At 33.8% G+C, this 17389-nt stretch overlaps 1 protein-coding gene across 1 annotated transcript in view; it reads right to left on the bottom strand.

The window, feature by feature from the left end:
- The window catches only part of PRTG (protogenin), a 134767-nt gene that overhangs the window by 10160 nt on the left and 107218 nt on the right, over window positions 1-17389 (bottom strand). Inside the window, exons 12-17 of the mRNA XM_074234616.1 lie at window positions 15856-15951; window positions 15120-15306; window positions 12623-12750; window positions 10661-10831; window positions 3481-3663; window positions 905-1025 (exon numbers count right to left, since the gene is read on the bottom strand). Coding sequence (XP_074090717.1) covers window positions 905-1025; window positions 3481-3663; window positions 10661-10831; window positions 12623-12750; window positions 15120-15306; window positions 15856-15951 — 886 coding nt within the window. The remainder of the gene's footprint in view (window positions 1-904; window positions 1026-3480; window positions 3664-10660; window positions 10832-12622; window positions 12751-15119; window positions 15307-15855; window positions 15952-17389) is intronic.

The raw sequence follows: 17389 nt of genomic DNA, 5'->3' as shown, positions 1-17389 counted from the left end.
TCACAGGAAATTTGGAGACTGCCATCTGCATTTAATTGTTGTAGAAATCAACACTGGATTTTGAACTCACCAAAAAGTTTTCTAATTCCCCTTTGAGTTTTAGGAAGAAACAAGTTACAACTTAAGTAGTTATCAACTTTTCCATCTCCATTTTAAGACATATTTAACTGTTTAAACTAGAATGGCATGAATGATGACAACCTGGCTCAAGACTGCTTAGGATCCACTGTTCAAGCAGCTACAAATCAATGCTGGTTTGAAATGGTAACACCAAAATTGCCCAGTTTTTCTCTGTAAAATTCTATTCATCTCATATTCTGTTACAAAAATCTCCAAATAGTTCTTTTTAATTACAGATCAAGACAAGTTATTTTTATATCAGCTTCCTCAAAAGAAGTAAACTATTTATATTACTCTGGTTACTTGTAGTCATAAAAATTTATTAGTTCTTCCTGAACAATGAATCATTTAGGCATTTGAAATGGGTACCTGAATATGCAGAAATCCAAGAAGTTTTCATTAATAATCAAGTGCCTCATATTTAGTGCATTATATAGAAATAGCCCGAGTGTTCTAGAAGTTCATTTAAAACACTAAAGAAACCAAGATATTTCCTTGAATATTTCAATAGAGTAGCAGTTTGTTTTTACAAAGTAATCAACTTAATGATGACAAAATAATGTCACACGATTTATTTGTTAGAATGTGTAATTAATTCTAAAGAATCCCATTAAAGTACAAAAACATAGATGAGAGTTTTATTTGGAAAAATACTAGCTCTGCCCCACAATTTTACAAAAAACCTCTCTATACCATAGCTTTTATTAATGTAGTTTGCTTTGTGGTTTATAGTTATTAGTACTTTCTTTTAAAACATCCAAGATCTCTGTCAATGAAAACATACCTGACTTTGCTTCGATAGATCAAAATGAGGATACAGATAAGTATGCAAGTCAGTGCTATGCAAACACCAACAACAATGCCAGTCATCGACTTCTGGTCCAATTGATAATAACTGGAATAAGCTGTGGTGAGGGGGGGAAACAGTGTATTTATTTCAAAGATTATATCATAAAAACAAATGTTACATTTCAAAGAATTCTTAATTATTTAGTTTTATCTTGTTTCACTTCTTCCTAAGGAAGAATATTGAATATTTTCCATAGAGAATGGCATTGCATGCCTATAATCTCTCATATCAGGAAGGCTGAGGCTGGTAGATTTCTTTATCTTGGAAAGTTTAAAGTTATAGTGGGGTAATCAGGTATACTTAGCTAAGTCTGTTTATGTGCATATACACACACTCACATATATATATTATATATATGTATATATTATATATACATATATATACACTAGCTAACATATAATTAAATGTAAGAAAGAAATGAAGGAACAAAGGAAAGCAGAATAGTTTCAGATAGAAAATGTATATAATATTATTTTTTTTTACAACCAAGAAAGTCCATTAGCTAGTTTTATTTCATTTTGGGTTTTTTTGGGTTTTTTTTTTTTAGTTCTTAGGGTTTTTTTTTTTGCAAGGCAATGAGGTTAAGTGGCTTGCCCAAGGCCACACAGCCAGGTAATTGTTAAGTGTCTGAGGCTGGATTTGAACCCAGGTACTCCTGACTCCAGGGCCGGTGCTCTATCCACTGCGCCACCTAGCTGCCCCTAGTTAGTTTTATTTCAATGTGTACAAAATAGTGATATTTCCAGATACATGGAAGGATTACATTCTAGTTAAGTCAGCTGAGAAGCAAACTCTCCTAGACTGTAGGTAGTCTCTACATTATATCTGTAGTTAACAGATTATTTTTATGATTTAGAGACAGGGACTGGACCTATTATTGCAATTCCTAGATAAGAAAGGTGTTGGCACCTTCTCTGCAGTATAGTCTTAGAGAGTTATCTAAAACCCTCAAAGCTTAGGCAACTTGTCATCAAGAGGCATCAAGCCAATATGGGTTCCTTGCTCTAAGGTCAACTCTCTGGCCACTATGCCATATAGAAATTTAACATTAAATAACCTTCATTCTCATCTTGTGGTTGCACTATGGCCACTCTCTGGTTTTGACTTTTGCTATCACCTTTACCTCTGTTCCTGCTGTATCTAGTACTGAATGCCTGTTTTCATGACAACCCACATTGTGTTGTAGCCTTCTACCCCCTCACTGCCTCCTCCTTGGTAATGCTAGTACTTTGGCAGGCTACAGATTCATGCTGGTCTGAAGCTTTCAAGAGGACCTGTCCCACTGTTAAATAGCTTCTGTGGGAGGAAATCAGTAAACATTTTCTTTCACACTTTCTATGGAAAAAGAAAGCAGCGCCCTTCTTAGCCTAAGTGTAGCTAATGCTCAGTTCCAGGCAAGAGAACAGAGAAGTTGCCTACCATTTATTCTTGAATATAGTTCATGAAAGTATGTCAGAGAAGAGAGGTATTTTAAGTCCAGTAACTTCAGATAGCACTAAAGTGGCTTCCTTAAATAGTGACAACACAGAAGGCAAACAACAGTACCAAGCATTGAACAGTGGCATTAACAAAATTAGTTAACTGGTATTAACTAGTGCCAGTATTAGAAGAGTTATGCTAATGAGGTAGAGAGAAGGTAGATGTAAGACAGCCTTAACTAACTAGAGAATTTACTGAAAAAAATTATTTAAGGCAATGGGGTTAAGTGACTTGCCCAAGGGTCACACAGGTAATAAGTATCTGAGACAGGATTTGAACTCAGGTCCTGTGCTCTATCCACTGTACCACCTAACTGCCCCAGCATTTACTTTTAACTTTATGTTAGCTTGGAATTCTACATATTGGGTTTATTTATGGTTTCAAGCTCTGCACATAATCACATAGACACTGTTAGTGGGCACTTTTGGTACATGCTGGGGTACTTTCTCTACTTATACATAGATGTGTTCAATTTATAGTCAACATGGAGGAAGACTCTATCTCCTCTTTTTCCATAAATAACAGACAACTTTGTGGAAGATGTAAAATAGGCAAAATAATTCTGATTGTAGAATATGATTTTTCTCAGTAGAAGAGTTAGATTCCTGAGGCCATGTATAAATTGTGTGGGTGGCAAAAATGTAAGAGAGAAATGATTTCCCCATCTAGATGATTGTTGAATCATTCTGCTGATTATGGCTTTTGTTACAGATTTGTTCCCTCAGCAATTGGTACTACCAGTTTCTGTACAAGATATTAAGTCATTGTTAACTCTGCCAAAGGACCAAAAAGAATAGCTAGAGAATTAGAGGCAAGTAGATCCAATTGCAGATTCAAATATGGGAAGGTACAAAGAGAAAACCAGAAGAAAGTAATAAAAGAAATGAAGTAGGTGACCTTTGGTGGAAGGTTTAGAAGTAAAGAATAACAAGTATTGAGATAGCTACCTATTTGAGGGATTAAAAATAAGACTAAAGAGACTTTTCTTCTCTCCCTAAGACTGGAGAAAAAAATACATCATCTCTACAGACCTTTGGCATCAGCAGAATCTGAATGTTTTGGCCTTTGATTTGATTCAGAAGTTTCCTTTGGAAGAACTGCAAGCTCTACTGAATTCGAGAAGGGTCCCTCTCCCACTTCATTGGAAGCAGCTATCTTCACAATGTAGACGTTTCCCGCCACCAGATTTTCTAGCAAAGCCATGGTTATTGCTCCTACAAATACATACATTCTTGTTAGCACAAGAGAATTCTCTTGATGACATCTCCCATTTATTTAATACTTTACAAAATACTTTTCATACATTCTATTTGATCCTTTTAACAAAGCCTATATGAAAGGTAGTTCAAGCACTATTATTTCTGTTTTATAGATGAGTAAAACTGAAAACCTCAGCAATATTAACTGATTTGTCTGAAGTCACTTAGCTAAGTGGCAGACCGGGAAATTCAAAAAGATCTTAGGAGTACAATCCCCAAATACCATTCCTTAAATAGAATTCTAAAAAACCAATCAAGTATTTATTAAGCATCTACTATGTGCCAAGAATTGTGATGGTAGATAAAATGCAAAGAAATAATTTCTACTCACAAGGAACTTATATTCTAATGAGGGTAAGAGGATGAGCACAACAAACACATAAATAAAATATATAAAATAAATATAAAGGAAGTAAACAAATTCAAATAAATACAAAGTGGTTAAATATAATTGTAAGGGAAGGATCTTTAGCAGTTTTGGAAGATCAGAAAAGGCTTCCTGTTGAAAACTGTATTTATACTGTGAAGGAATAGGGAGATTGTTTGAAGCAGAGATGAAGAGCAAGTGTATTTCAGCAGTGGTGGAAGGCCAGTACAAAGACATGGAGGAAGAAGATGGAACATCATGTGTGAGAAACAGAAAGTCAGTTTGCAGATTTCAGAAAAGAAGCAATAACTAAAGATTTTTTGGGTCCAGGCTATGAAGGGTTTAAAATCCAATCACACAAATTTATATTTTATCCTGGAGTTAAAATTGAGTAAGGAATATATTTGGTCACTTAAGAAAAAACACTTTAATGGAGAGTGGCCTAGAGTAGGGAAAAAACTTGAAGCAGGGAGACCAATTTGATCACTTCAATAATCTAGGTGAGAGGTGGTGACAAGGGTCTCAATTAAAGTGGTAGCTATGTGAGTAGGCAAAAGGAGTTTATTTCTTTTGTTTTGGTTTTTGCAAAGGTCAAGTGACTTGCCCAAAGTCACACAGCTAGATATTATTAAGCGTCTGAAGCTGGATTTGAAATCAGGTCTTCCTGACTCCAGGACCAGTGCTCTATCCACTAAACCACCTAGCTGCCCCCCCCCCAAAGTTCATTTTAAGAGCTATTGTGGAGGTAGAAATTGCAAGATTTGGCAGTTATTGTAAGACTAATATCCTAATTATTTCTCATTTTGCAAGTTCATTTTTCCTTAAAAATTATTAAAACTTTTTTTTTATATCTGGTTAGCTTAGGGGAAGAAGGGCTCACACTGTTGACATATCTCATCATCGTCTGAATATAAAATAGCCATGAGGAGGTCCAAGGATGCTCTAATACATGACTGGTAGATCATGATGAGTAATACAAGCAAGGGAGTTGTGGTCAACTTAATCAGCTCAAAGAGCCATCAGTGCTTATCCTTGTTTAATGCTCTTCATTTGCAATTGCTAATAAATTCCTTTTATGGGGGTGGCTAGGTTGCACAGTGGATAAGGCACCAGCCTTGGAGTTAGGAGTACCTGAGTTCAAATCTGGCCTCAGACACTTAATAATTACCTAGCTGTGTGGCCTTGGGCAAGTCACTTAACCCCACTGCCTTCAAAAAAATCTAAAAAACAAAAAACAAATCCTGTTGAAACCTAATCAACTAGGAGCCTGACTGGAGTTAGAACAGTCTACAACAGCAATTATCCTAGCTAGATAATTTAGTGAGGGACAATGAGAAGTCAAGGATAATGCTAAGGTTATGAACCTGTGAAACTGGAAGAATAGCTGTGACTTAAACACAGATAGGGAATTTTAAAACAGGGGAGGGTTGTGATCAAAGATAACCAGATCCTTATTTTAATTTGAGAGGACTCCATTCAGTTTGGAATACCAACAGAGAAATGGTAATGTAAGATTGAAACTCAAAAAGAAATGAAAGAATGAATAATATTTGCTTTCTAATAAATGGATTTCCAAGTTTCCTATGTGAACAACATAGATGTGAGAAAATGAGGAATTAATATGCATCTTTAAATATTTGATGAACCTTGACATGAAATGTCTATTTGAAGCTCTACAATGATTTGTTGTGGTTTAGCCAGATATGTCTTGAAGTTTTTTTGGCAAAGATAATGAACTGGTTTGTTATTTCCTTCTCCAGTTCATTTTTATACATGGGGAAAAAGAGGCAAACAGGGTCACATTTGACTTGCTCAGAGTCACATAACTAAGCGTCTGAGGTCACATTTGAACTCACATCTTCCTGAGTCCCCATCATGTACCAAACTGCCCAATTATAATGTTAACATTATATTGAACTTTTTTTTAAGAAAAAAAAATAAGGAACCCAAATTATGAGAATTCCTGAAGGAAAGAATTCTAAGTAAGAATTTTTCCTAACTGCACCTGTGGATAAACCACACAAGTTTGCCATGACTCTGGGATACCCTGACAATAGTTCCAATGAGTCTATAACCAAGAACTTTATATCAGATGAACTATTGTTCCCTGTTGTTTCTGTAATGGGAAGTCAGCTAGACCTAATGCACACAGCACCACTTCAGATCATGGGGTATGAGACAACTAAACTAGAATGGCAATATCAGGACTTGCCTAGAGGATGTTTTGGTGATCTTAGGTTTCAACTTGACCTTAAAAGCATGTGATCTACTTTAGAGTACAACTGTTGGATAAACACACAGAACCCTATATTTAGAATTTACTTAGGCAAATAGAATAAGAAACAAAAAAAGATACTTCCTGACATACTACATTCAGCTGGTATAAGGAAGGCTTCAAGCTATTCACCTTTTTAAAATTTTATTTGATGTTTAAATTTAATTTTTATTTTTAATTTGACAAATAAAGAAACAACTAAATTGAATTACTATTGTTTTGAAATTCTTTTTTTTTTACAGAAAACCAAATATGTTTAATTCTGAAAACAGTGGCTTAGAAAATTTCAAAATAGCTTTATTTTCTTTCCAAATAAGTCTCATTTTGAAACAGTGAGGTTATTTGATACTTCCATTTTAAGCATTATTTTATCATTTTCATGATCAGCAAATATGTAAAAGAAAAGGCTGTTTTTTTAATAGACAAAACAAAATCTACCTCAAAAACTCTAGCTCTTTTATAAACAAATGATTAAAAAAAACTTCAAAAAATAAACAAAATTAGAAGCAAAACATGAGGACTTTGTGACCAAAGCAGTCATAGATTTCATTCAGCAACATTATTAAAAGGCAAAAGTTCATATTGCAGAATTAGAGATTCTTTCCTAATGGTGTCTTTCAGATGAGCTGAATCATTCAAGAGCCCAAGCTCTTTGGGCTGATTTACTGCCCACCAGATGTAGAAAGTCTGTAACCTCTGATCTACTTGGAGATCAAAAAGGGGGTGAAAATCATTCTTCAAACTGCACAGTCAGTAATTAACCATCACATTATTGCCTGACATTTTATCAAGTCACCATTTTAGACAATAACATCATAGAAACTTAATAAACAGTTTTTAAATCATTGGAACTCATGTAATAATTTGCTTCTTTTTAATATTAAAATTTGAACTGGTAAGGGAACATTTTAAATGTTTACATCTAAGAACAATAAAAGTCGGTGTGTGTGTGTGTGTGTGTGTGTGTGTGTGTGAGAGAGAGAGAGAGAGAGAGAGACAGAGAGATTAAAAGAGAGATTAACAGAGAGAATCAGATAGTCAAACAGAAAGAAACTTTAATATCAGGCAGATTAACAGAGATAAAGGACAACCTATTCTGGTAGTAGAGTTGGAGGAAGGGTATTGGTGCCAATGACAATGATACCAAGTTTTTAGATTTGTGTCTAATTTTTCATGACCCCTTTGGGGTTTTCTTGGCAAAGATACTGAAGTGATTTGCCATTTTCTTCTCTAGTTCATTTTACAGATGAAGTAACAGGGAAATATGGTCAAATGACTTGCCCAGGATCACATGGATAATAAGTTTATGAGGTCAGATTTGAACTCAGGAAGATAAGTCTTCTTGACTCCAGGTCCAGCACTCTATTGTACTACCTTGCTGCCCCAATAACACTCAGACAACCCTAGAAGACATATTGAGCATATGAGAGAATTCAGGAAGTCAAAATCATACAGTTACCCTAGTTATAAAAAGGACATGATTTAAAGATGACTCCTTTTCTTTCCAAATATTTATATCACAACCCTTGTGCCTTGTCAGGAGGAGAGACTAAAGAAAATGGGAGCTATATAGGAAATTTTGTCTAGAGGAAATAAGATTCAGACAGCTATGAGTCTCTTTTAAAAAAAATTTTATTGATAGCTTTTATTTTATAGGCATTTTAAAATATACTTCTTTTATTCCACCAAATAAATTATTTTTCTTGTGTTGGTTTATTTTGTCTGTTTTTTAAAATATTACTAATATGGAAATATATGATTATACACATATAACCTATAACAAGCTGCTTGCTATCTTACAGAAGGGGAAGGGAGAGAGGAAGAAAAAGAATTTATAACTCAAAATTAAAAAATAAATATTAAAAATTAGTTTTTACATGTAATTGGGAAAAATAAGTCTAAATTAAAAAGATGTTCTAATCAAATTAAATGGAATGAAGTTATTTTCTCCCACTAGATGGTGCTCTAACATTTCTTGAAAAAGACAAGACCAAGAATTGAGACTAAGCAAAATGTAATTTCATTAAAAAATTCTAGATGCAAAGTGATTAAAAGCAACAAAATAACAACAAAAACAAAAACAACCCCCCCAAAACCCCCCAAAGTCTGCCCATATACTTAAGATTCTTCATTTTTTAAACACAACACTTTGGTTACAGCTCAAATGCCTTGAAGCAATTTAAGTCACATATAAAAAGACCCCAAATTGACTCATTCCACAAAGCCCAAAACATTGTTCAGGCAACTGTTCTTATATGGAAGACCTCAAATATCAGGTGTCTGGTTTAGGTTTGTATGCTGTATTGTGGTGTGATAAACTGATTTTCAATATAAAGGGTGTGTGTGTGGTTTGATGTGATAAGCCTAGGAAGAAAGTCATTTTGTGATAAAGATTAGTAATGAACTTACCAATCCTGATATCAGCAGATATACCAGTAGCTGTAATCAATATGTCTATTCTTCCTGAAATATTAAATTTAGGCTCATATCTACTTAGACCAGATGACTTCTTTTTTTTTGTTATTTTTTAGATGACTTCTTTAAATGTCATTATTACTTTCCCAGGAAAACAAGTACTATGAAAGGGAAGAGGCAAGGGAATAAGCATTTATAGGGTCTATCATGATCCAAACCTGCACGGTGCTAAGTAAGCACTTTTTGCAAAAATTGTCTCATTTGTTCCTTGCAACAACTGCTATTATTCAAGTAAGGCACTGCTATTATTCATGTTTCACAGATGAGGACACTAAGGTAATCAGAGGTTAAGCGACTTGACCAAGGTCTTCCTTGCAGACCTAGCATACACCACCTCTTCCAAAAATCACCATTGAATTTTGAGTCCCCAAACATCATCTTAGCTCTCTCAGGGGGTTTTCTGATATTCTGAAATAATTGTTTGATAATAAACCAGCAGATTGAATTTTCCAAGGCTGTCTTATCAACAGCTGATTTTGAACAATATATTTATAGTTTCCAAAATTATTCCTATTTGAATATTCAAGAACCAAGACTGTTTTCTTTGTCAAAGTCATTTGAATCAAGGTTATAGTAATTGGGCTTATTAATAAATATGGATATTTAAGAATTTGGAATCCTTTAGACAACTCAATTAATACTAAGTCTTAATTCTTTAGTAAAAATTAATGCAAAAGGTTTTTAAGTGCTCAGGATGGCTTAATGGATAGAGTGCTAATGAGCCTGAATATCACCTTATTAGTTAGGTGATCACTGGGGAGTTACTTCCTCTTCCTGGGTTTATTTCCTCTTATGCATAAATGAGGTTATTATAAAAATGCTTGTAATTCTCACCTCAAAGTTGGTTGTATGGCTCAAAAGAAAGAATGCATTTAAAGTGTTTTGCAAACTTTAAAGCACTACATGTCAGTTATTATTTTCAAAACATTCAGCAGAAAATATTTATTGTGATAATTAATGTGAATTAATGAAAAGGCTAAGTTAAAAATTATTTCTAAAGAAATAAAATCCTATAAGTTTCTATTAGTTTCAAGAATAAAAATAATGAGGTAGTCTAAAAGAAGGCAGAAAGGTATTATGAAATTGGGATTTGGGAGAATTGAATTCTTGTCCCAACTTTGCCATTAAAGTGTTGGCAAATCACTTAAATGTTTGGAGTTCCTTCTAGATCTAAAATCCTTTGATAAAGTGTTTACCTAATTAGAATCTCTGTTTTAATAAATAGATATGAGTAGATAAATATTAATTAGCTTATGCTACTACTGCAGATGGCTTTTTGTCTAGTTTTTACTAATAAGTTATCCTATATTATATTTATAATATCCTATTGATCGACTATCCCAGGTTATGTCTCCTCTTGTCTGGGAACTATATCTCTTCTTCTTAGTGCCTTCTCTGGAACTCTCTATATTCGGCCTAATCTTAGCTAGAAACTTCTTGGACTTTGACCTTGGGGCTGGAAACAAATAAGACAACTAGGTTAGATGCCCCCATCTCTTTATAGTTGATCTTTTTTTTTTTGCAAGGCAGTGGGGTCAAGCAACTTGCCCATGCTTACACAGTTAGGCAATCACCAAGTGTCTGAGGCCTGGATGTGAACTCAGGTCCTCCAGACTCCATCCTCTCTGCCACCTAGCTGCCCCTTTATATTTGATCTTTAAGATGTAATTATTCCAAGTTGAGTCTTATGAAGATCAAAATTACATGAGCTATGGTTCCAGAAGATCTAGAATATTGTAATTTCCTCTTTCTTGGATGACCTGAAGAACACTGAGATGGATTGATTAACTGCTAACTTTTTTTTTCCAGTTCTTGACAATCATGATCACATTTACCTTCCCGGTGTAGAACTTGCCATTCTCCAGCAATCCAAGCCTTCCTAGAAGCATACAGGATGGTGTAACGAGTCACAACTGTTGCAGGACCATCAGGGGGTTTCCAAGAAACCAAAGCAGTGTCATCCTCTATCAAAGTCACCTTCACTCCAACTGGTGGGCCTGTTGGCGCTATCCACAGACAAAAACATACAATATTATTTGGGGGAAATGGTTCATTAGTATTTAAATTATCTTAGCTGATACACTTAGGAGAAAAATTAAGCATCTGGAAATAACTATAAAAGGCTCAAAATAAAATCTTAAGAAATTATTAGGTATATTTCATTTCACACATGTCTTTTAAAGACCTAAATCAAAGCATGAAAACTTCTGAACAGAAGAGAGTGACTCTCAACACTGCCTTAGAGTGAGTGCAAGAGTGGATAACAAAATACAAGGGGAAAAAACTCAGAAAAAAAATTCTAGTATTATAAACTTGCAAAAGTCAGCAAAGGGGCAGGAGACAATAGGACATGGTGGTTAGAAAATTAGCTTCTGTGGGGACAACCTAATACTTCTGATATATACTGGTTGATCCTGGACAACTTATCTCAAGAACCTCCAAAAGTTTAAAAAAAGTTAAAAAAAAAGAATCAAATGAACTGTTCTATCAGAAGATTGTGATCTCTAAAAAATGTTTTTTGCTTCTTGTTCACTGAAAGGGTAACTATATAGTATGACAATGGAGCCTTTGTTCTCCCCCAGTGCAGGTATCTATAAAGATTATATCCAAATGTATTATAAATATTTAATATTCTACTTGGTATTGCTATACCTGAAGTCTGCATATGGTCTCTATTTTATAAAAGATAGTTAGTTCTCATTTATTTATAACTAGCTTTAAGCACAGAGTATTAGATAAATTCAAATGTATTTACCATATAAATGCTTTTGTGTTATCTTGCAATTACTTAAGATATCTGATTAGTAAATTAATTGATTGTTCCTATGTTGATACTTCTGATTTAATTTACCAGAACACAAATTTCTATAAACTACTGGCTTGTGAAAATGGTATATATATATTAGACCTCAAAAATGATAAACTAATTGTTTACTCTGTTCAGAAAGTTAATTATTTTTGTGCTTTTAAAAAGGCCCTTTAATATTTTACATGATTATATAATTTACTAAATTAAGTCTTTTTTCTAAGATGAATAATATATTTTCTTATATTAGCCTGAAAGTACAAAGTTAGTCTACAAGTACAAAAAGAAACCAACTTTGAGACCAAAAAATATTTCATCATATTCTAGGGGAGATTTGAATAGAGGGCGATCCGTTTTACTATAAATATATTGAGGCATGAAGTTTTAAATGACCACAGTTTAACTGATCATAAGTTAACAGTATAACAACTGCTTAAGATGGCATTATTATAATATGCACATATAGTACTGATGTGTCAGTATAATAAACAAAATGATAAAAATCACAGTGAGCTATATAATTCTAGTATTGCTTAATGACTAAATATGGCAAAGGGGCAGAAAACCCAAAATGAGTATCAGGGACAAATTAAAGATGACAGGACAAATTAAAGATGATAAAACAAGCAACATATGTTGCTTGAATTTCATATTTTAAGACAGAGGTTTATAAAAATGAATTCAGTTTGATATTTAAGATGTCCCAAGACTATACAAATAAACTTTTTCCCTTTCTTTTGTAGTGGGAGGTGTGGATAAAAGGGAAGTTATTTCCAACACTTTTGGTATGATACAGACATGAAGTCTAAAATGTGAACAATAACCTCAAAAACCATTTGGAAGAGAAATGTATTACCTTTACTAAATTCTAAAATTTTCTATCAGTCTAAATACAATCTGATGGTAGCAACTATGAAAGTACCTGCTTCAAAATAGTTACTTTCTAAACTGTCAATTTTCACAACATAAATACAAGGTGACATTCCTTTACCTTCTGGTAGTGTCGAATGGTAAACTACAGGGCTCCAGGGACTGGAGAGCTGATCCACATGCAAACGAACAGCAAATTCATATTTGGTATTTGGTTCTAAGCTTTGAACCAACATATGAGTTTCTGATCTATGTTAATAAACAATAGACTTGTTAATAATGATACCTCATGATTCAGACTTTAGCATTTCAAATCAATACAAAGGAAACATTACTTCTATTCATTCTCATTCATATTATTTTTATAGTGAGTTCTGTTAGAATGAAATAAATCTACATGAATTTATATGACAATAAACCCGAGGATTTGCTGTTAGAGACAATCAACAATATAACCAATCCACACAAAAAGGGGACTACTGTATCACAAATTCAGTTGCACTGATGGCCAAATCATGTTTCCTATGTACATAGAACAGTGTCTCACATCAAAGCAATCCTATAATAAGGAATACATCTTCTTTCCCTCACACTAATATTAAAATACTTTTGGGGGAAATTTTCACATTAAAGATATTAAGTTCTTAAATTAAAAAGCTTTTGCACCATTGTAACTAAGATCAAAAGAAATGTAGTAAACTAGGAAATAATCTTTACAACTAGTATTTCTGACAAAGGATTCATTTCTAAAATATACAGAGAACTGAGTCAAATTTCTTTTAAAAAAAAAAAGCCATTCCCAAATTGACAAATGGTCAAAGGATATGCAAAGGTAATTTATAGATAAGGAGATCAAAGCAATCTAGTCATAAGAAAAATTGCTCTAAATCATTACTTATTAGAGAAACGCAAATTAAAGCTTCTCTGAGGTACACCTCACACCTCACAGACTGGCCAATATGACCAGAAAGGACAATGATCATTGTTGGAAGGGTTGTGGGAAATATGGGACACTAATATATTGTTGGTGGAGCTGTGAATTCATCCAACCTTTCTGGAGAGCAGTCTGGAACTATGCCCAAAGGGCAACAAAAATGGGCATATTTTTTGACCCAGAAATACCACTACTGGGCCTATACCCTGAAGAGATGATGAAAAAGTCTAAAAACATCACTGCTAGGGGTGGCTAGGTGGCGCAGTGGATAAAGCACTGGCCCTGGAGTCAGGAGTACCTGGGTTCAAATCCGGTCTCAGACACTTAATAACTGCCTAGCTGTGTGGCCTTGGGCAAGCCACTTAACCCCATTGCCTTGAAAAAAAAAACATCACTGGTACAAAAATATTCATAGCAGCCCTGTTTGTGGTGGCAAAGAATTGGAAATCAAGCAAATGTCCTTCAGTTGGGGAATGGTTTAGCAAACTGTGGTATATGTATGTCATGGAACACTATTGTTCTATTACAGACCAGGAGGGATGGGAATTCAGGGAAGCCTGGAGGGATTTGCATGAACTGATGCTGAGTGAGATGAGCAGAACCAGAAAAACACTGTGTACCCTAACAGCAACATGGGGGTGATGATCAACCTTGAAGGACTCACTCATTCCATCAGTGCAACAATCAGGGACAATTTGGGGCTGTCTGCAAAGGACAGTGCCATCTGTATCCAGATAAAGAACCATGGAGTTTGAACAAAGTCCAAGGACTATTTCCTTTAATTTAGGAAAAAAAAAACCTGATATCTTATTGTCTGATCTTGTTATCTCTTATACTTTATATTTCTTCCTTAAGGATATGGTTTCTCTCCCATCACATTCAATTTGGATCAATGCATATCATGGAAATAATGGAAAGACTGTCAAATTGCCTTCTGTGGGGGGCGGGGTGAGGGGAGGGAAGTAAGATTAGGGGAAAAATTGTAAAACCCAAAATAAATAAAATCTTTAAAAAGAAAAAAAAGAATGAAGGACAAACAACAACAACAACAAAAAGATATTAAGTTCAAGTACTAAAAAATAATCACAGCATCTTGGCTAGTAATATATAATCTAGTGGATCTAACAATGATTTACATATTTTAAACTTGTCAAGTAATAACAAAAATCCCCTTATTGGGGATTTGCATTATTTGCATTTAATAATTTCCTTATTCTGAAATCAGTTCTTCAATATTTTCTTAGTTCTAATTCAACTCTTCCATTTATGGGAAAACTAACAGCTATATTAAATCTACCATTCTTGAGTTGAATGATTTAGGAACATTAAAAGAAATATTGCATCCTACAATCAGAGTTCTTTCCTACTGCTTTTTAATGCTAATGCAGTGAATCCTTCTTTTTGAGATTACTTTCCATTTGCACTACATGTGTGTGAATATACACATTTTCCCCATTTAGTATATTCCCCATTAGAATCCTTGAGAAAAAGGACTCTGCTTTTGCCTTTTTTTGTTGTTGAACATACAGCACAGTGCCCAATCCACTGTAAGCACAATGCTTAATGACTAAATATGACAAGGGGGCTGAAAACCCAAATGAATATTAGGGACAAATTAAAGATGATAGAACAAGTATGTGAAAATGGGAAAGGAAAGAATAGACTATGAATAGAAGCTACATACGTTTGGAGATACTGAACCAAAGAAGCATTCTGAAGGCCCACAGGGTTACAGCGGATGGTGTAATTAATTATCTGTGCAGAGGTAAAGGCAGGCCTCCCCCAGTGCAGGTAGACAGAAGATGAGGTATTAGCTTTTGCATAAAGATGATGGGGTGGTGGTGGTGGAGGAACCAGACGATCACGAACAGCTATTTTAAAACAAGACAATACTGCATTGCGGGCAAGCAAAAATTCAGTTAAAACTACAGCAAAATCATAACACCACCACCTCTTGAAAACAGTTTTGTACAGAAGTACATAATGCACAGATACTATCATTTTAAAACATCAACTACTCTTCTGTTAGCCTGATAAAGTAGGAAATATCATGACTTAGAGTTGAAAATAAAAATTGTTATTAATGAAGTATATATTGAAAGGCTTCACTGAAGTCACTCTGAGAGTCTATAAACAGTAAATAGATTCATGACTAAGAACTACACATTCTTTTTGTCTAAAATGCACAATGATTTTTATGAGAAAATTAGTTTTAGAATTAAATATATTAGTAGACAATCAGGAGGTAAACCATTCCATGTAGTAGTAAAAAATAAATACCAAGAGGGTAAACAGATCATTAAAAGGTTATTTAATTGTCAAAGGTTCCTAAAATTATCTCTTTTCTTTAGGGAAAAAAAACAAGTGTAGTCCGTATGTAAAAGCTTTGCAAAATTATTTCATGGAAATTTAGTACTTACAAACACATCCTGGGGTACTGACTGTTTGGTCTGCTTGATAACCATCTTCCATATTGTTATATGCCAGCAACCTCACATGATATTTTCTTCTTGGATCTAAAGAGAAAAGAACAGATATAAGAGCAAATTTCAGAGTTACAAGGTTATTGCAAGAGATTTCTGGGATTTTGATTTAAAGGAACTTTTGGGGAACTCAGACAAAATATTTTTTGGTATTAGATAAAAACTTTTCCCCAAGTGTGATATTCCTTCTTCTTTTTTGGTAGTATATATTCATTCAACTATGTGCCTCTTTCTCTTTGGTAAGCTGTCATTACTCAGCTGTTATTTAAAAAAATTCAGTTTAAACTTAAACACTTAAAAATCATTTCCATAAATACATACAGAACACAAAAAGAAATCTATATGAAAACATGAATATGTTTCAAAATGCTTGTTTGAAATACATACATATGTATATGCATACACATATATATGAAACAAGCTGTTATTTTTCAAATCTGTCCTAATTATGTTTTCTTCTGATCTTCCCTCCATTCTCTTCTGTGAATATTTTAGTGTTTCAATGGTCTCCCCTTTTTTGTGGTATCATTTGCTAATCCAACCCACAAACAAGAGAAAGAAAATAAGCATGATTAACTAAAATGAATCCACATACTGTAACCATGACCAAAAAATGTCGGTCTCATTCAGTAAGGTGCCCATCAGCTCTCTCTGAGGAAGTAGGTAACATGTTTTATCATAGTTCCTCTGGAGACATAGTTGTTCCATTTTTCTGACCAAAGTTCAGGGTTGTTGTCCTTATAAATTGTTCTCTTGATTTTGCTTATTTTATTATGCTAATTCATACTATAAAATAAAGGATTCTCTGAAATCATCTCTTTTGACATTGTACAGATAATCTTCCACTACTTTAACTTACCACGATCAGCTCAAATACTCCCCAACTGTCTAAGAGGCAATATCATGCACCCTCTTAGATTCTAATTCTTTTCTTTTCTTTTCCTTTGTTAATCCCCACCCCCACCCCACACCCTTCTGGATTTTGAAGTTTATCTTGCTTAATGACTATTGGAGTCTTTCTAGACTTGCTTGACCCTCTAGCTCTAACAGATACAAATGATTTTTTCATTTATGATTTCTTGAAATATCAGGTCAAGGTTGTTTTTTGAATCATAATTTACAGGGAATGAGTGATTCTTAAATTAGATTTTAATCTATCATATATTTTTATATTTAAGCTTTTGATGTTTTAATATTTCTTGCTCTCTTGGAAATCTAGGTTTCTGCTTGGGATTTCTTTATTTGAGTAAAGTTTACCATTTTCCTCTTTAAGCTAATCAATCTTATTTCAATTCTTTCTTCAGTAAAGAATTTCTTGCTTCTTTTCTCCTATGTATCTATGTAGTCCTTGTAGAAAATATGTATTTTTTTCTTTCTAGTCGCTAATTTTAGTTATGGAATTGGATTTGCAGGAATTTTTTATACTAAATCGTAGAACTAAGGCAAAAATATACATAATGACTATAAAGTA

Source organism: Macrotis lagotis, chromosome 4 (assembly GCF_037893015.1).
Source record: "Macrotis lagotis isolate mMagLag1 chromosome 4, bilby.v1.9.chrom.fasta, whole genome shotgun sequence".
Taxonomy (NCBI): Eukaryota; Metazoa; Chordata; class Mammalia; order Peramelemorphia; family Peramelidae; genus Macrotis; species Macrotis lagotis.
Note: the sequence above shows the minus strand (reverse complement) of the source record. Positions and strands in the feature narration are given on the sequence as shown.